This window comes from Oncorhynchus mykiss, unplaced genomic scaffold (assembly GCF_013265735.2).
Source record: "Oncorhynchus mykiss isolate Arlee unplaced genomic scaffold, USDA_OmykA_1.1 un_scaffold_249, whole genome shotgun sequence".
In the NCBI taxonomy this organism is placed as follows: Eukaryota; Metazoa; Chordata; class Actinopteri; order Salmoniformes; family Salmonidae; genus Oncorhynchus; species Oncorhynchus mykiss.
The window spans coordinates 140,972-160,833 of NW_023493708.1; the positions used below are offsets into that span (position 1 = coordinate 140,972).

At 42.4% G+C, this 19,862-nt stretch overlaps 1 protein-coding gene across 15 annotated transcripts; it reads right to left on the bottom strand.

Annotated features, from left to right (window-relative positions):
* Positions 1-3,906: 3,906 nt before the first annotated feature.
* On the bottom strand, positions 3,907-19,052 carry LOC118948721 (acidic leucine-rich nuclear phosphoprotein 32 family member B-like). 15 transcript variants are annotated; one of them, XR_005042200.1, is made up of 7 exons: positions 18,407-19,050; positions 14,097-14,246; positions 13,688-13,810; positions 7,263-7,490; positions 6,890-6,963; positions 6,728-6,785; positions 3,907-6,610 (listed from the first exon to the last, which is right to left on the bottom strand). XR_005042200.1 is itself a non-coding variant. In XM_036973442.1 (7 exons), the coding sequence occupies exons 1-7, from the start codon at positions 18,806-18,808 to the stop codon at positions 6,115-6,117; spliced, it is 1,074 nt and encodes a 357-aa protein (XP_036829337.1). In that variant the 5' UTR covers positions 18,809-19,052; the 3' UTR covers positions 3,907-6,114. The 15 variants fall into 15 exon arrangements, 9 of the variants coding, with proteins under 9 accessions (XP_036829337.1, XP_036829336.1, XP_036829335.1 ...); XR_005042199.1 differs by having other exon boundaries at positions 3,907-6,613; XR_005042198.1 differs by having other exon boundaries at positions 6,728-6,782; positions 6,884-6,963.
* Between the last annotated feature and the right edge of the window lie 810 nt (positions 19,053-19,862).

Below are 19,862 nucleotides of genomic sequence, written 5' to 3' on the forward strand. Positions count from 1 at the left end.
GTCCCACGCAATAACGACCTGCCTCTCTCTAGTTGTACTCCACAAGGAGATTGCCAGTTAAGCTAATGCAGTAAGCCAAGGTAAGTTGCTAGCTAGCATTAAACTTATCTTATAAAAAACAATCAATCATAATCGCTAGTTAACTACATATGGTTGATATTACTAGATATTATCTAATGTGTTTTGCGTTGCATATAATCTGACTGAGCGGTGGTAGGCAGAAGCAGGCATATAAACATTCATTCAAACAGCACTTTCGGGCGTTTTGCCAGCAGCTCTTCGTTGTGCGTCAAGCATTGCGCTGTTTATGACTTCAAGCCTATCAAGTCCCGAGATGAGGCTGGTGTAACCGAAGTGAAATGGCTAGCTAGTTAGCGCGCGCTAATAGCATTTCAAACATCACTCGCTCGCTCTGAGCCTTGGAATGGTTGTTTCCCTTGCTCTGCATGGGTAACGCTGCTTCGATGGTGGCTGTTGTCGTTGTGTTGCTGGTTCGAGCCCAGGGAGGAACGAGGAGAGGGACGGAAGCTATACTGTTACACTGGCAATACTAAAGTGCCTATAAGAACATCCATTAGTCAAAGGTTAATGAAATACAAATGGTATAGAGGGAAATAGTCCTATAATAACTACAACCTAAAACTTCTTACCTGGGAATATTGAAGACTCATGTTAAAAGGAACCACCAGCTTTCATATGTTCTCATGTTCTGAGCAAGGAACTGAAACGTTAGCTTTCTTACATAGCACATATTGCACTTTTATTTTCTTCTCCAACACTTTGTTTTTGCATTATTTAAACCAAATTGAACATGTTTCATTATTTACTTGAGGCTAAATTGATTTTATTGATGTATTATATTAAGTTAAAATAAGTGTTCATTCAGTATTGTTGTAATTGTCATTATTATAAATAAATAAAACATTGTCCGTTTTTTTCGGTCCTCCAATAATCGGTATCGGCGTTGAAAAATCCTAATCGGTCGACCTCTAGTCTAGGGCAAGGCTGTACCAGACGGTTGGTCAGATTGGAGCTGCCTCCGCCCCATGGAATCCAGAGACATTCCCAAGGTTCTCAAGCAGCGCACCACTCCGCATTCCACAATTTCACTGTCAACTCCCCTTTATGTATACCTGTGTGAGGACTTCAGGATTGGTATTTCATTTTGGGTCTGCGCTTTTAATATTTTTGTTGGATGAATTATGAATACATTGTTAGGTTTATTTCTTACCCTTTGTCTGCATTCTTTATTTTTTTCCCCAAAAATAAAATTGCTATAGCAACTGTGCGACAAGCGAGCTGTGATTTTGTGTGGCCGCCTGTTGCACAAATCAAGGTTATAGCTACATTTTTTTTTTTTACTCTGTATGACCAAGCTTTGTAAATAAAATGTTTACGTTTTGCGCTAGTGACAAGTCTAGAACTCATTTATATCACACAATATGCACCAAATTCCTCAATGGATACTCTAGTCACTCTACGAGATGACATGTTGCAGCTTATTTTATTTTGAATGGGAGGGAAGGTAAAAAGACTGCAATAGGAACAGGAGTTTCACTGCAACTCAAATGTTATTTGTCACATGCTTTGTAAAATGTACAATGAATAACGATAGCATGGCTATATACAAGAGGTACCAGTACCAAGTCTGCAGGGGTACGAGGTAGATGTGTACATATAACTAGGAATAAAGTGACAGTAGCAGCAGTGCGGTGAGTCATGGTTCGTGCAAAAATGGTTATTGCAGATAGACGGGGTAGCTATGTGGTTAACTACTTAAAAGTAGAATATGCAGAAATCGCACCGCCATTACCTGGTTGCTAAAATTCTAATAGTTTGCCTAATTTCAGTTTGTGCCTAAAAACTCTGGACCACGAAGCCAGTTCCACTGCTTATTTTTCATTGTTCCCCTCTAATCAGGGACTGATTTAGACCTGGGACACCAGGTGTGTGCAATTAATTATCGGGTGGAACAGAAATCCAGCAGGTGCCGGACCTCAGGGTAAGAGATGAATACTACCTGTGTAGAGAATCATTGTGCCATCTAAACCGCTGTGAAATATATTCTCAATAACCAGAGTTTTTTTCCAGCTGTTTGAAGCCGGTGTACAAAACCGAAAGGAAAAGACCACTAAACTTAACATGAATCATAGAAATAGAGCACATAGAACATATCTACTGCTTCTTAGACTTGCTTTCAATGAGCATGAAAGATATATAACCCACTTTTCTATGTGAATTTGGTCAGGGTGCCCAAAGAGTTGCGTTGTAGCTTTAAGAACAAATTCTTATTTTTACAATGATGCCCCCCCCCCGTGTAGACCCATGGTTACATACACTACATGACCAAAAGTTTGTGGACATCTGCTCGTCGAACATCATGGAGTTGGTCCCCCCTTTGCTGCTATTTTCTTTTCACCTTTATTTAACCAGGTAGGCTAGTTGACAACAAGTTCTCATTTACAACTGTGACCTGGCCAAGATAAAGCAAAGCAGTGCAGCACAAACAACAGAGTTACACACAGAATAAACAAACATAGTCAATAATACAGTAGAAAAAAAAGTTTATATACAGTGTGCAAATGAGGTAGGATTACCGGAGGAAAGGCAATAAATAGGCCATAGTGGCAAAATAAATTACAATTTCGGACTATAGACATCAAGGGTGTAACTTTGTGTTGCCCATTGGGGAGGGGTCAAGGTCAATGGGGCATGCCCCCATGTCATAACATTTTAAAATAAATAGCTGTGAAATGGTTGTTTCTGGTGCATTTTTTGAAGGGAAAATACATCTAAAACGTTCCTGATAATTTGGTAAATATATCCCAATCACAACTGAAATAACAATTTGTGTATTACGTTAAGCTACTGGTCTAACTCTTACAGTTCAGAAATGAACCATGCTGGGCAATTTGTTTGTAGAGCGATTGTGAGAAAGTTAGTTCGGGGGTGCGCTCAGTTCAACTGAACGTCTGCTGCATTGCGTAATTGCTTGTACTGAACAACACGTTTCCCCAAAACGTTCTTCAATGTTCTTGAACAGACTTTGAAATCTCCTACGTTTGCTCCGTGTGGCGTATTTGAAGGGCAGTTGTGCATTTTGAACCCACAACCCAACACCACGTTTTTCAACTGGTCGTTCAGAACAGCACTGTTACATGACATAACATGATATGAATTTAATTTGACTACCACAAAGCTGATGCAAAATGTAGTTCAATTACTAGTTGAACCGCATATAGTTTAATACTCCCCAACACTGGTTAGTTGAAATGTTACTGATAGTCTGAAGAGCATCTACAGATGGACTATTCAAATAAAGTGTTACTGCATTATCACCTGTAACCCAACTGGAGCAGCATAGTGGCTATAAATGAATAGGCTGAAACATGCCCATCCGTATTTGTGCTTATCATTAGCTAGATCAGTGCCTCCCAAACGTTTTTAGTCATGCCACCCTTCTATCATGGGGGAACATCCTGTTTGATTATGCAAACATTTGTTTATTAGATCATATTTCTCATTAAGAATGTTGTTTTAATTCTATATGGACCATGCATTGATTTGGTCATGTGTTATCTTATGGGTCTATGATTTGAATTAGAATATAGCAATTATGCTCTCTGGCTTCAATTACTTAGAAGTGCATGTGTGCCCAGGTGCAAATTTGTTAGCCCATATAGTCAGGATGTAAGGCTTACTAGTTATGTAAAATGTTAGGAAGACCGTACAATTTTTGTACCACGTTTTACTTTGACCAAAACTATTCACATACATTTGATTTAGATATTTTTCATGTACCACGTTGATTGGCTCCAACCGATGGAAGTTTGGTTCGTGTACAAAGAAAACAAATGCAATTCAAGCATTGATGGATGGTGATGAAAATAACGACATTGCGAGTAGTCACGTTAAGGTTTTTAATGTTTTATTGGCAGAGGATTTGCATGTGGCTGTGCATTAGATGATGCCTGAATAGGAAAGAGGATCTGATCATGCCTTTTGGTATTCTGGATCAAATCTTGATCCAAAAAGACACACCAGTTTTGGGGTTCACTCCAAATTGCTTGGTAAAGTATTAGCATGGTATAAGACAACATAAATACAAACATTTAAGTAAAATAAATAGTTATCCTAAAATGACCTGAATAAAATGGTCTTATCACATCAACATACTCTTTCAGAATGTATGTTTTCAATATAGTATGACATATATACAGATATTACAACTTGTTTTTTCTGAATGATTGTTCTTTAGTAAATAGGAAACTCAGCAGGGTAAAACATCAACTAGACAGTTATGTTTGCGAAACCTTGAAGTAATTATATTGATCTTGACATGCTTTAGTGCATGTTTTTGTAACAGTATTGAATGTGTAATTGGATCAAATATATATCATTTTATGTTTGAATTCCCAATGCTGTGTAGAGCTCATATAAACTGCTTTCACCACTGCACTGTAAACCCATTCTTGTGAATTGGAGCTACATGATTGCCTGGGTCTGACAGCAAAGAGCATTTTTTTTTCTCAATACAACTCACTTTCAGCTCCTCCAAGCTAATGTAGTCGTTTTATCCATAAGGCCGGTGTTTGAGAGCTCGACAAGACGTTGACAATTTCTGGGTATGTCTCACCTGTAACATAATACCCAGCTGTGCTGGGTGCAGAGGAACCAGGCTCTGGTGGGTGACTAGTCCTTTCTAGCTATGCTGGGTGCAGAGGAACCAGGCTCTGAGGGGTGGCTAGTCCTTTCTAGCTGTGCTGGGTGCAGAGGAACCAGGCTCTGGGGGTTGGCTAGTTTTTTTCTAGCTGTGCTGGGTGCAGAGGAACCAGGCTCTGAGGGGTGGCTAGTCCTCTTCTAGCTGTGCTGGGTGCAGGTTTAATAGTACATGTGACCATTGAGGCCTTATCGATATTCAAGATGTTCCAACATTCATAGATAATAACCAGGGTTGCTATGAGCATCAGTTCAACACCTCAGGAGTCAATGTCATTTGTCTTCTTCATAGCCTGGCATAGAGAAAAATAGATCATCCAATATATTTAAAATGTGACTCACGTCTGATATTTTGAATTGTTAGATGATTCCTTGTCAGGTTCATCAATCAAGGACTCGGGTACTAGGGGAACCTGAATAATAGATGATCTATTACATCAACTTATCACAGATGCCTAACACACTATGTAACACATGAATAATTCACCAAAAATTGTATGTCATTGTCTTTCACAACTGTTGCAATACAAAACATTTAACACTATTTAAGGTGTTCATTCACCTTGAATTATTCCACATTGTGTTAGCTTGAATTCAAAATGGATAAAATCATTTTTCCCCTTCACCCATCTACACACAATACCCCATAATGACCAAGTGAAAACAAGTTTAGAAATGTTTGCAAATTTATTGAAAATGAAATACTTGTATAAACACCCCTGTTGTTGTTGATCGTTGCTAAACAAACATTCAGGTATTTACATAAATCAAACAGCCACTCAGAAAAATATAAAACCAAATCTGGGGGGGGGCACACTACTTCCTCTTGTACACTAAGGACCTGGAGAAGAGTTGCAGGGAAGAAAAGAGAAGAACGTGCCTGTTTGAAAGCCAGACATTTTTTTGTAGCTCGTAACGTGTCATTTTTTTAAAGTAGCCCTTCCCTTAAACATGAGCAGCCTGCCAGTCTCAGACTGACCAGCAGCAGCAACCTCTCCTCATTTATGGGGGAAAAGCACTCATGAAATGGTCCCATCCCATTTCCTTATTGATAGAAATTGGAGTGATGATGCTTATTGCCAAATAACACCAGCATGATAATATGGACCAATATGTTGTTTGGCTCATTTTTGGATGGGGAAAATTATATTTTAATGGTGTCACCATTTTATTTTCATTAGTTTGGGAGTAGAAATCTCCAGGGCTGCGTTCAGTACGAAAAAAACGTATGACAAGGCTGAAGAAATTTGGTTTGACCCCTAATACCCTCACAATCTTCTACAGATGCACCATTGAGAGCATCACCGCCTGGTACGGCAATTGCACAGTTCGCAACCGCAAGGCTCTCCAGAGGGTGATGAGGTTAGCCCAACGCATCACCAGGGGGCACACGGTCTACCCTCCAGGACATTTACAGCACCCAGTGTCACAGGCCAAGAAGATCATCAAGGACCCGAGCCACGGCCTGTTCAACCCGCTACCATCTAGAAGGCGAAGACAGTACAGGTGCATCAAAGCTGGGAACGAGAGACTGAAAAACAACTTCCATCTCCAGACCATCAGACTGTTACTCAGTCACCACTAGCTGGCCTCCGCCTAGTACCCTGCCCTGAACTTAGTCATTGTTACTAGGCGGCTACCCCCCGATACTCAACCCTGCACCTTAGAGACTGCTGCACTATGTACATAGTCTTTCAACACTGGTCACTTTAATAATGTTTACATACTGTTTTACCCACTTCATATGTACAGTATATACTGTATTCTAGTCAAGGCTCATCCTAAGTAACTACTAGTGGAGAGGGAAGGAGTTGGTAACGCTATGCTTTCGATTTTTGCTCTTAATCGTCGTCAGGCTCTCACTTTCTCTTCTCTCCTTGGACAGCCTTGACTTCTGGGAGAAATGGGAAAGGCTTATTATACTATGATGCTGTACTTAGTAAAGTATCCAAACGTGAAACATGAGCTTTAACATGAGCTTGTGACAAAAAGTATGAAAATTACATACCATCTTCATCGTTGTCCTCATCTTCGTCAACTTCATCATCAATGCCGAGGTCTTCCTCCTGGAGAGAAGTGACAGAGCAGGTCAGCATCCACAGAGCTCTCAAACTATACCCCACATTAAACTATTGAGTCACAAACAAACCAAAAAAGGTTTTACCTCCTCCTCCTCCTCTCCTACTACTCCCTCTTCATCACAGTCCTTGTCAAAGTGTTCCTCCTTTCCATCCTCATTCCCTTCTAAAATTAAAAATATATATATAATAAAATATATATCACATCCATTGTCAGTCACACAGATACATGCTGACAAACCCTACCAAATACACAATAGAATTCCTTTGAATGACAACACCCACGATGTACTAATCTGGATTGTAATATATAATATGCCATTTAGTAGATGCTTTTATCCGAAGCGACTTAGACATGCAAGCATACATTTTATGTGTGTGGTCCCGCGAATCAAACCCACTATCCTAACTTTGCAAGTGCCATGACCTACCGACTGAGCTACAGAACACCCCCATTCCACTCACATCTGCACTTCCTCGTATTCCCGCAACAAGAAAACTAAATGGCTGCCCACCCTCATCGTCGTCACCGGCCACCTCTCCGTCCGAGTCGGATGCCTCTCGGTCCTCCGCGTCGTACCCGTCCAGGTAGGTGAGCTGAGGGAGCAGCTTGAACACACTCTCCCTGTAGTCGTTCAGGTTGGTCACCTCACAGTTGAACAAGTCTAGAGACTTCAGGCTGTCCAGCTTTTTCTGTGGGACCAAATAGGTTAGGGGGTGAACAACACTGCCTGAATAAAATCTCTCATTTGCTATAAAATCTGAGTGCCACATATTTAACAGATGTTATTGCGGGTGTAGTGAAATACTTGTTCCTAGCTCCAACAGTACAGTAGTATCTAACAATTCACAATACAAAAATCTAAAAGTAAAATATTGGAATTAAGAAATCTATAAGTATTAGGACGAGCAATGTCGGAGTGGCATCGACTAAAATACAGTAAAATGGAATACAATATATATATATACACACACACACACACACAAGATGAGTAACACAGTATGTAAACATTATTAAAGTGGCCAGTGATTTCATGTCTCTGTATATGGGGCAGCAGCCTCTAAAGGTGCAGGGTTGAGTAACCGGGTGGTAGCCGGCTAGTGACGGCTGTTTAACAGTCTGATGGCCTTGAGACAGAAGCTGTTTTTCAGTCTCTCTGTCCCAGCTTTCACGCACCTGTACTGACCTCGCCTTCTGGATGATAGAGGGGTGAACAGGCAGTGGCTTGGGTGGTTGTCCTAGATCTTTTTGGCCTTCCTGTGACATTGGGTGTTGTAGGTGTCGTTGAGGCCAGGCAGATTACCAACAATGCCCAATGCATCACCGGGGGCAATCAGGCCTACTACTGTTGTGTTGTCTGCAAACTTGATGATTGAGTTGGAGGCATGCATGGCCACGCAGTCATGGGTGAACAGGGAGTACAGGAGGGGACTGAGCACGTACCCTTGTGGGGCCCCAGTGTTGAGGATCAGCAAAGTGGAGATGTTATTTCCTACCTTCACCACTTGGGGGTGTCCCGTCAGGAAGTCCAGGACCCAGTTGCACAAGGCAGGGTTCAGACCCAGTGCCCCGAGCTTAATGATGAGCTTGGAGGGTACTATGATGTTGAAGGCTGAGCTATAGTCAATGAACAGCATTCAGACATAGGTATTCCTCTTGTCCAGATGGGATAGGGCAGTGTGCAGTGCGATGGCGGTTGTATTGTCTGTGGATCTATTGGGGTGATAAGCAAATTGAAGTGGGTCTAGGGCAGGCCTGGGCAATTATTTCCCATGGAGGGCGACAATATATTTTTGCCATCGTGGGCCAGAATCATATTACAGGATTATACATGTGTATGACTGTGTTATATATATGTGTTATACAGATATATTACTGTAAATCACATCCAGATATGCTACTTACTTTACTTTAACATGCACATAAATAAACCACATCCATGTTCTCCTTTTGGTAGGTATTTTCATTATTAAAACATGCAATTAACTATATGGAGGGGAAAGTACACTGTGCATTCAGCACCACGGACAGAACTCTTGTTAACGGGTATGCACAAAAACACAAGAAAGTTAAAGCGCTCAACATTACATTTAAACTACTCAGTGTGAGGAGTGAAGTCTGATGGGCATTGACTAGAGCAGTGAAGTCAGGTATAGTTTCTGACGTCACTATGTGCAGAATTGCTGAAAGGTGGGAGTCAGTAAGAGATAATCTGTGCCTTGACTTGTTATATTTCATCACTGAAAATGTCTGTTCACATACATAGGTTCTGCTTTATATTGGCATCGAACATGTCACCCTCCCTAGGAGAGGGCGTGACCTTGATAATTTATTGTTAAAACGAGAGGCTGCCTGGATCTTTAATTTAAAGACCCTTCCTCCCTTCGGTCTCAACGTAGACTTTGATCTGAAGCCATTCTTGTGACTTTGCCATTGTAATTGTTTGTAAGCTTGTGTAGTCTAAAATGAATCTATGATCGTATGCTATCCATTTGTTGTTTGTATGCGGTTTTAATATTTGAGAATTAACCAATGATATTAGGCCACTCTTGGCCATGATTACAGACACCTGTGTGTCTTTTGACACTATATAAACGAGTCATCCCGCAGCGTTTGTGATTACACCCTGATGAAGACAGCTTGGCTGTCGAAACGTTGGATATTACATTTTTGCATCTGAGCTCCTAGAGTGTGCGGCTCTCCTTTATTTTCAAGTTTACTACGCTAGCCAGCACCTCGCCTACATAGGTGTGCGTTTCTTTTTCTTCTAGACACATATAGGTTGACCTAAAGAGTACAAACATCTGAGCATGACTCCTCATCTTTGGAAAGTTTTGTTCGAGACATACATAGAACTTTTCTAAACAATCACTGCATCAGACTAAAGTTCAATAAGTTCAAGTTGCAGGTCAGTGGGAGTGTTCTCCACATTGAAGGTGAAAGGAGAGGAAACCAACAGCATGTCATTTTACAACACTTTGAAATCCTCAAAACAATGAGAACTCACTGTTCAAAGCACGCAGCAGCGATGTATACTTCTCCCACTGGTCATCTGATAGGGAACAGACTAGTAGTGTCGGAAGGTGGGTGAGATTGTTGGCTTCTACTTGGCGTGTCAGGAGGAGTAATTTTCCCTTGAAGGTTTTGATCAGGCTGTACATCTGATGTTCAAAAAGGCCCTTCCCTTGTAGTTTGGAATTCAGTTCATTCATGGAGGGCCATGATGTCCACGGTGAAGGCAAAAAAATATTTTTTTAAAATCAGCCAACCATTCTTTATCTTGCAGTTGAGGGAAATCCACATATTTTCCCTTCACTTGCAAAAACTCAGCAATCTCTGACTTCAGGTCCCACACCCTTTTAAGCACCTTGGCCAAACTCAGCCATCTCTGACTTCAGGTCCCACACCCTTTTAAGCACCTTGGCCAAACTCAGCCATCTCTGACTTCAGGTCCCACACCCTTTTAAGCACCTTGGCCAAACTCAGCCATCTCTGACTTCAGGTCCCACACCCTTTTAAGCACCTTGGCCAAACTCAGCCATCTCTGACTTCAGGTCCCACACCCTTTTAAGCACCTTGGCCAAACTCAGCCATCTCACATTTGTGTGGTAGGGGAGATCTGCATGACCCTTCCAACAGTGAGACAAAAACCGCCTGTGGTTTAAAGATTTTGTGCTTATGATTTTTGCTCTTACTTTAGTTACTTTATCCACAACATAGCTCATTTTCAGTACACATTTACAGAGCACCTCCTGATGAATAATGCAATACAGGAAAATCATTTTCAGATCTGGGTTCAGCTCAGTTACTTGATCTTGTATCCTTTTCAAAAGGCCAAAGTTTTCTCCTGTCAAGTTTGGGCACCATCAGTGGTCACACTGGAGAACTTTTCAAAACGCAGTCCCAGCTTTGCCACACACTTATTAACCTCCCCCAATAAATATTTCCCTGTGGTTGTGCACTTCATTGACTGCACTGAAGCAAGCTCCTCTGTAGTCTGGGGTTATGCCTCGTAAGAATATCAACAACTGCGCCGTGTCATGTGCATCACTGCTCTCATCCAGGGCCAAGGAGAAATAGGTGAAATCCTTTACCTTGTCTTTCAACTGTTGTTCCATATTCTCTGTGATGTCCTCAACACGCTGTGTCACTGTTCGTCTTGACAGAGAAACATTTTCAAACAGCTCTTTGTCGGGGCAAAGTATTGCTGCAGAGTCAATTAAACATTCTTTAATGAATTTACCCTTAGCGAATGGCTTGCTATGTTTAGCAATTTTGTGGGACAGTACATAGCTAGCTCTTGCAATTCTGTCATTTGCTGAATGCAGTTTTGTGAAAAGTCCTCGCTGCTTTTGCAACTGACAAAGCAACTCTTTCGATGCACTTGCCCGCTGCTCAGAAAACATATTCCTATATTTCTCTGCATGCGTCATCTGGAAGTGTCGGGACAAGTTGTAGTCTTTCAGGACAGCGATCCACTCTTTGCACACAGCTTTTCCTGATCCCTCAATAAGAAATATTTCGATGTCCACTCTTGCTGGAACAAATCAAATCACATTTATTTATATAGCCCTTCGTACATCAGCTGATATCTCAAAGTGCTGTACAGAAACCCAGCCTAAAACACCCTACATTCATTGTCTACTTTCCTTTTCTTTGAAAAACACATTTTTGCACAATTTCTAGCTGTCAGCCTGTCAGTCACTGTCTGTCCTCGTGCAGTTGTTATTTATACATGCCTTCAAAATAAATGTCCCACAAGCAGTGGGAGTTAAATCATTACACAAAGGATTGTATTCATTGGGCTTTTAATTTGAATAACACAATTTTCAAAACTTTACTATTGCAAATTCTTTGTGATCCGAACATGATTCCACGGGACGTATTGAATCAGGTTGCGGGCCGCATACGGTCCCCGGGCCGGCCTTTGCACAGGCCTGGTCTAGCGTGTAAGGTAGAGGTGATAGGATCCTTAAACAGCCTCTCAAAGCACTTCATGATGACAGACGTGAGTGCTACCGTGCTATCGACCCGATAGTTATTTAGTTCAGTTACCTTCGCTTTCTTGGGAACAGGACCAATGGTGGACATCTTGAAGCAAGTGGGGACAGCAGACTGGTATAGGGAGAGATTGAATGGGTCCGTAAACACTCCAGCCAGCTGCTATTCGCATGCTCCGAGGACGCAGCTAGGGATGCCGTCTGGGCCGACAGCCTTGCGAGGATTAACATGCTTAAATGTCTTACTCACCTCAGCCAACGGAGAAGGAGAGCCCACAATCCTTGGGAGCGAGCCGCGTTGGTGGCACCGTGTTATCCTCAAAGCGGGCGATGGTGGTGTTTAGCTTGTCGGGGAGAAAGACGTCAGTGTCCGAAGTGGGTGGTTTTCCTTTTGTAATCCGTGACGGTCTGTAGACCCTGCCACATATGGCTCGTGTCTGAGCCGTTGAACTGCGACTCCACTGTCTCTGTACTGATGTTTTGCCTGTTTGATTGCCTTACGGAGGGAATAACTACACTGTTTTTATTCAACCATATTCCCAATCATCTTGCCATGGTTAAATTCAGTGGTTTGCGCTTTCAGTTTTGCGTGAATGTTGCCATCTATCCGCGGTTTCTGGTTAGGGTAGGTTTTAATCGTCACCGCGGGAACAACATCCCCAATACACTTAATGATGAACTCAGCCACCGTGTCTGTGTATACGTCAAATGTTATTCTCAGAGGCTACCCGGAACATTTCCCAGTCTGCATGATCAAAACAATCTTGAAGCATGGATTCTGATTGGTCTGACCAGCGTTGAATAGACCTTAAAACAGGTTCTTCCTGTTTGAGTTTCTGCCTCCTAGGAAGGAATGGAGTCGTGATCTGATTTGCCGAAGGGAGGGCCTTGTAGGCATTGCGAAAGGGCGAGTAGCAGTGGTTTAGTGTTTTTCCTAAGCGAGTACTACAGTCAATGTGTTGATAGAACTTTGGTACCGATTTGCTCAAATTTGCTTTGTTAAAATCCCCAGTTACAATAAAGGCGGCCTCAGGATGTGGTTTCCAGTTTGTGGTATCGGCTTGAGGGTGAATATACGCGGCTGTGACTAATCTAAGAGAATTCTCTTGGGAGGTAATACAGTCGGCATTTGATTGAGGTATTCTAGGTCGGGTGAACAAAAGGACTTGAGTATCTATGTTATCCCAAACACACCATGAGTAGTTAATCATGAAACATACACCATCGACTCTTCTTCCCGGAGAGTTCTTTATTCCTGTCTGCACGATGAACTGAGAACCCAGCTGGCAGTATGGACAGGGACAGTATATCCCAAGAGAGCCATGATTCCGTGAAAGAGTATGTTACAGTCCCTGATGTCTCTCTGGAAGGAGATCCTCACCCTGAGCTCGTCTACTTTATTGTCCAGAGACTGAACATTAGTAAGTAATATACTCAGAAGCGGTGAATGTTGTGCACGCCTCATGAGTCGGACTAGAAGTCCACTCCGAATACCTCTTCTCCGCCGGTAGTGTCTTGGAGCAGCCTCTGGGATAACTTAAATTGCCCTGGTGGGTACGAACAAAGGATCAAATTTGGGAAAGTCGTATTCGTGGTCGTAATGCTGGTGAGTGACCGCTGCGCTGTTATCCAAAAGTTATTTCAGGCTGTATGTATTAACACAAAAACTTTCTGGGCTAATAACAAAATACTGCAAAGTTTCTTAGAAGCTAGAAGCAGAGCTGCCGTGTCTGTCAGCATTAACTTTACTATCATAGGGAAACAAACATCACACTGCCAACTAGGTCTATTGTCAAAACTGTAAAAAGGGAAAAGTGTCATTTGAGACAGCCTGAGCCAATGAGATTGTGTCGCACTGTATTGTGCTCTACCGGGAGTTGTGTACCTACCAAAGGTTCCAACGTGCTGATGTCTTTCAGTTTATTCCCGCTTAGATTTAGATGTGTGAGGTTGGGGAGTTTCTCTGCTAGCACGTCAAGGCCACCAGAGATTCTGTTGTCACTGAGTTCCAACTGCAACATAATGTGAAGATATCAGTCACTTCTGTCCAAAAACACCAAAGCAAGTAACAGTCTTTCAGAAAATAATGACTACGTCCCAAATGGAACCCTATTCCTTACATAGAGCACTACTTTAGACCAGGGCCCTCAAAAGGTAGTGCATTATACAAGTGCCATTAGGAACGTAGCTTTTTTTACCCCTTCTCCCCAACAACACAAAATGTGTAAAAAAAAGGTACTGTAAATGTAAGTGTAAGCGTGTGTAAAAAAACAAATAAATTCTAAAGCAAAACTTTACCTTCTTGAGTTTCTCAAGTTTGGGAAGGTTGGAGGCAGAGATTAAACCAACGTTTATCAAACTGAGGAATTCCAGACTGACAAATTCTGCTGTAAGACCTTCAATTTTTCCTTCATTTGAGCTACAGTTGTCCAGGACAAGTTCCCGTACCTATAAGGATAAAAAAAAAGATGTAATTCAAAAGACAGAATATTTGTTTAATGTTTGCGTACATTGTTTACAGCTGCACTACAAACACTCAAAATTGAGAATACACACATTCAAATGTAATTTTATGCATATATAATAATTTGGTGAGGGCTTATATTTGTCCTATTTTCCACATATCAGTGTGTATTAATACACATGTATGAATTGGAATTATTAATATTTTTGCATATCCCACTCGCCCCGAGACATCCTTGGAGAGTCGGGTCACGGCCAAGGTCTGCCATCATCAATGTCGACCGTGGAGCAATTGGGGTTAAGTGCCTTGCTCAAGGGCACATCCACAGATTTTTCCCTTTGTCAGCTCGAGGATTCAAACTAGCGGCCTTTGGGTTACTGGCCCAATGCTCTAACAGCTAGGCTACCTGCCACTCATTATGCAAAAGTGTTGTGGAAAACATGTTTAGAAGGACCACATTTTGGCAACTATAACTTGCTGCATCAATACTTCTTTATTTTTTATTTGAATCCATAACAAAGCTTGAATCTAAACTTGATGAAAAAAAAAAGTCAATACACAAAATATGGACTTCAATGATGTGTGGTTATTATTCCACTGATGGTTTTCCTGACTTTTGTATGAACAGTTGCAACTCTCAGATCGTAGCTACAAAATGTTACATCACTAATACTCAGGGTCAGTCGTTGCTCAATCAAAAGCTTGATAAAAAGGTTGAAGAAAGTTAATGTTGAACGTCAAACGATCATGATTTGCACACAGATAAAGTGAAACATTGATAAGGCTGTGGAGTGGAGCCATCAATAAAGGTATTCGGTTGCATGATGTTTAATGTCGAGGCACCGCGGTTGTTTCTTTAAACCAGCTGCCACGAGGAAGAACCGCACAATGCGGTTCTACCTTCACTTGGCCCGCTGTTCAGTCACTAATGACACATGCAATGCTTTTTGTTAGCAATCCATTTAAGGGTTTTATTGGCATGGGAAACATGTTAACATTGCCAAAGCAAGTGAAATATATAATAAACAAAAGTGATAAACAATATAAAATGAACAGTAAACATTACTCTCACAAAAGTTCCAAAGGAATAGAGACATTTCAAACGTCATTATGGCTATATACAGTGTTGTAGCGATGTGCAAATAGTTAATAGTCAAAGGGAAAATAAACATAAATATGGGTTGTATTTACAATGGTGTTTGTTCATCACTGGTTGCCTTTTCTTGTGGCAACAGGTCATAAATCGTGTAACTTTGATGGCACACTGTGGTATTTCACCCAATAGATATGGGAGTTTTTTTTTATTTCACCTTTATTTAACCAAGTAGGCCAGTTGAGATCAAGTTCTCATTTAAAACTGCGACCTGGCCAAGAAAGCAAAGCAGTGCGACAAAAACAACAGAGTTACACAAACAAACGTACAGTCAAAAACACAATAGAAAATCTGTATACAGTGAGAGCAAATATGGTGGTAAGGCAATAAATAGGCCATAGTGGCAAAATAATTGCAATTTAGAAAATTAACACTGGAGTGATAGACGTGCAGATGAGGATGTGCAAGAGGAAATACGGGTGTGCAAAAGAGCAGAATTATATAAATATATATATATATAGCTCAAAAAAATAAAGGGAACACTTAAACACAATGTAACTCCAAGTCAATCACACTTCTGTGAAATCAAACTGTCCACTTAGGAAGCAACACTGATTGACAATAAATTTCACATGCTGTTGTGCAAATGGAATAGACAACAGGTGGAAATTATAGGCAATTAGCAAGACACCCCCAATAAAGGAGTGGTTCTGCAGGTGGAGACCACAGACCACTTCTCAGTTCCTATGCTTCCTGGCTGATGTTTTGGTCACTTTTGAATGCTGGCGGTGCTTTCACTCTAGTGGTAGCATGAGACGGAGTCTACAACCCACACAAGTGGCTCAGGTAGTTCAGCTCATCCAGGATGGCACATCAATGCGAGCTGTGGCAAGAAGGTTTGCTGTGTCTGTCAGCATAGTGTCCAGAGCATGGAGGCGCTACCAGGAGACAGGCCAGTACATCAGGAGACGTGGAGGAGGCCGTAGGAGGGCAACAACCCAGCAGCAGGACCGCTACCTCCGCCTTTGTGCAAGGAGGAGCACTGCCAGAGCCCTGCAAAATGACCTCCAGCAGGCCACAAATGTGCATGTGTCTGCTCAAATGGTCAGAAACAGACTCCATGAGGGTGGTATGAGGGCCCGACGTTCACAGGTGGGGTTTGTGCTTACAGCCAACACCGTGCAGGACGTTTGGCATTTGCCAGAGAACACCAAGATTGGCAAATATGCCACTGGCGCCCTGTGCTCTTCACAGGTGAAAGCAGGTTCACACTGAGCATGTGACAGACGTGACAGAGTCTGGAGACACCGTGGAGAGCTTTCTGCTGCCTGCAACATCATCCAGCATGACCGGTTTGGCGGTGGGTCTGTCATGGTGTGGGGTGGCATTTCTTTGGGGGCCGCACAGCCCTCCATGTGCTCGCCAGAGGTAGCCTGACTGCCATTAGGTACCGAGATGGGATCCTCAGACCCCTTGTGAGACCATATGCTGGTGCGGTTGGCCCTGGGTTCCTCCTAATGCAAGACAATGCTAGACCTCATGTGGCTGGAGTGTGTCGCAGTTCCTGCAAGAGGAAGGCATTGATGCAATGGACTGGCCCGCCCGTTCCCCAGACCTGAATCCAATTGAGCACATCTGGGACATCATGTCTCGCTCCATCCACCAACGCCACGTTGCACCACAGACTGTCCAGGAGTTGGCGGATGCTTTAGTCCAGGTCTGTGAGGAGATCCCTCAGGAGACCATCCGCCACCTCATCAGGAGCATGCCCAGGCGCTGTAGGGAGGTCATACAGGCACGTGGAGGCCACACACTACTGAGCCTCATTTTGACTTGTTTTAAGAACATTACATCAAAGTTGGATCAGCCTGTAGTGTGGTTTTCCACTTTAATTTTGAGTGCGACTTCAAATCCAGACCTCCATGGGTTGATAAATTTGATTACCATTGATAATTTTTGTGTGATTTTGTTGTCAGCACATTCAACTATGTAAAGAAAAAAGTATTTAATAAGAATATTTCATTCATTCAGATCTAGGATGTGTTATTTTAGTGTTCCCTTTATTTTAGCAGTATAATATATATATATATATATATATATATATATATTACATTACACACATGGGGATGAGGTAGGTAGTTGGGTGGGCTATTTACAGATGGGCTGTCTACAGTTGCAGCGATCGGTAAGCTGCTCTGACAGCCGATGCTTGAAGTTAGTGAGGGAGATAAGTCTCCAACTTCAGTGATTTTTGCAATTCGTTCCAGTCATTTGCAGCAGAGAACTGGAAGGTAAAGGCGGCCAAAGTAGGTGTTGGCTTTGGGGAAGAGCAGTGAAATATACCTGCTGGAGCGCGTGTTACAGGTGGGTGTTTCTATGGTGACCAGTGAGCTGAGATAAGGCGGAGCTTTATACCTAGCAGAGACTTGTAGATGACCTGGAGCCAGAAGGTTTGGCGACGAATATGTAGTGAGTACTTTTTACAGCACTGCTGACATCAAACGTGTCTCCTGGAGATTACAGCCAGCTGACGTGGTAAAGAGGTCAATCAATCCAACCAAAACAAACAATGGCATTGCCATGGAAACACGTGAGTGAAATGACAGTGAAGGAAGATCCCGAATCTCCTTGTCCCCCAGCAAAATAGCCTATATTTAGGATATTATTTATATGTGTATTTCACACTATACTGTGTGTCAAGGTAAAACTTGGAGTATAATGGTTGTATGGATGTCAACCAACACATGCATTACAGTTTAAAAAAAAACAACTGACTACCACAATTTCTGTATACTAACTACGCTACTTAGTTTATAGGAAAGGGAGTTAGAATTTGGCAGTCACTTCTAAACCTGAAAAGGGGCAACTTCTAAATGTTATGCAGCGAAAACAACCAACTATATGAAAATTGGACTTAACCACTGTGGGCCAGTTACAATAAATAAATCATGACGGATTTGACGACTTTCCACTTAGTTAGACCAGATTTGTTGAATGTGCGCCAATCTGGTCAATGACAATAGAACCGTCTACATTCTATTGCCTCCTTACCGTATCTACACAGGCGATGTTTTTCCACTCCTCATTTGCACGACGTGGTCGTCTGCTGCTGTAGCCCATCCGTGACAAGGATCGACGAGTTGTGCGTTCCGAGATGCCGTTCTGCGCACCACTGTTGTACTGCGCTGTTATTTGTCTGTTTGTGGCCCGCCTGTTAGCTTTCACGATTCTTTCCATTCTCATTCTACCTCTCTCATCAACTAGTTGTTTTCGCCCACACGACTGCCGCTGACTGGATGTTTTTTGTTTGTCACACCATTCTCGGTAAACTCTAGAAACTGTCGTGCGTGAAAAGCCCAGGAGGGCGGCCGTTTCTGAGACACTTGATCCGGCGCGCCTGGCACCTACGATCATACCACGCTCAAAGTCCCTTAGGTCACTCGTTTTACCCATTGTTACGTTCAATCGAGCAGTATAGCTTGCCTGCCTGTCTGCCTTGGCAGCTTTATATAGCAGGTCACGTGACTCACTGTCTGTAGGAGCGATCCATTTTCGGGAATGGGGTGGTGTAACGTGGGCTGGAGCGGTCTACTTCTTCTTCGATGGGGTTTAAGGTTTAACCGCGGTTGGCATCCAAAGTTAACGGTGCATTACCGCCACCAGCTGGACGGGGTATTAAATAAGAAACTATAAAAACATTCCGGTGTTGTGCCGAAAAGCCCCCCTTGACAGAATTCTCCACCCCTCTTCGCGTGGACGCGCACGCACTCAATTCTTCATTACTGCAACTTGCTTGAACGCGCACGCACTCAATTCTTCATTGCTGCGACTTGCTTGCTAGTTGAGATTTCTGAATCATTTAATGTTTTATGTCGGTTTGATAGCGGGGGGGGGGGGGGGGGGGGGGGGGGGCACTAGTAATGTCTGCAGTTTTCGGTTTGGCTATTTGTCCACATGAGCTACCAAAATGATTCTGAAGTATGCCAGGCCTTGCAGTCGCAAAATGTTACTTATTAAATTTATTTTTATTTCACCTTTATTTAACCAGGTAAGCCAGTTGAGAACTAGTTCTCATTTACAACTGCGACCTGGCCAAGATAAAGCAACGCAGTGCGACACAAACAACAACACATGGGATAAACAAACGTGCAGTCAATAACACAATACAAAAATCAATATGCAGTGTGTGCAAATGTATTAAGATTAGGAAGGTAAGGCAATAATTAGGCCATAGTGACGAAATAATTACAATTTAGCAATTAAACACTGGAGTGATAGATGTGCAGAAGATGAATGTGCAAATAGAGATACTGGTGTGCAAAGGAGCAAAAATAATAATAATATTGGGATGAAGTAGTTGGGTGGGCTATTTACAGATGGGCTGTGTACAGGTGCAATGATCAGTAAGCTGCTCTGACAGCTGATGCTTAAAGTTAGTGAGGGAGATATAAGACTCCAGCTTCAGTGATTTTTGCAGTTCGTTCCAGCCATTGGCAGCAGAGAACTG

What these genes read in the sequence shown, in the direction of transcription:
- LOC118948721 (XM_036973440.1), bottom strand. Translation starts at nt 18,808, where the DNA reads ATGGGTAAAACGAGTGACCTAAGGGACTTTGAGCGTGGTATGATCGTA. An exon ending in AACTTGAGAAACTCAAGAAG is followed by an intron (nt 13,811 to 14,096) that starts GTAAAGTTTTGC and finishes ATTATGTTGCAG; the next exon opens with TTGGAACTCAGTGACAACAG. An exon ending in TGAGGACAACGATGAAGATG is followed by an intron (nt 6,204 to 6,727) that starts GTATGTAATTTT and finishes TTCGCCTTCTAG; the next exon opens with ATGGTAGCGGGTTGAACAGG.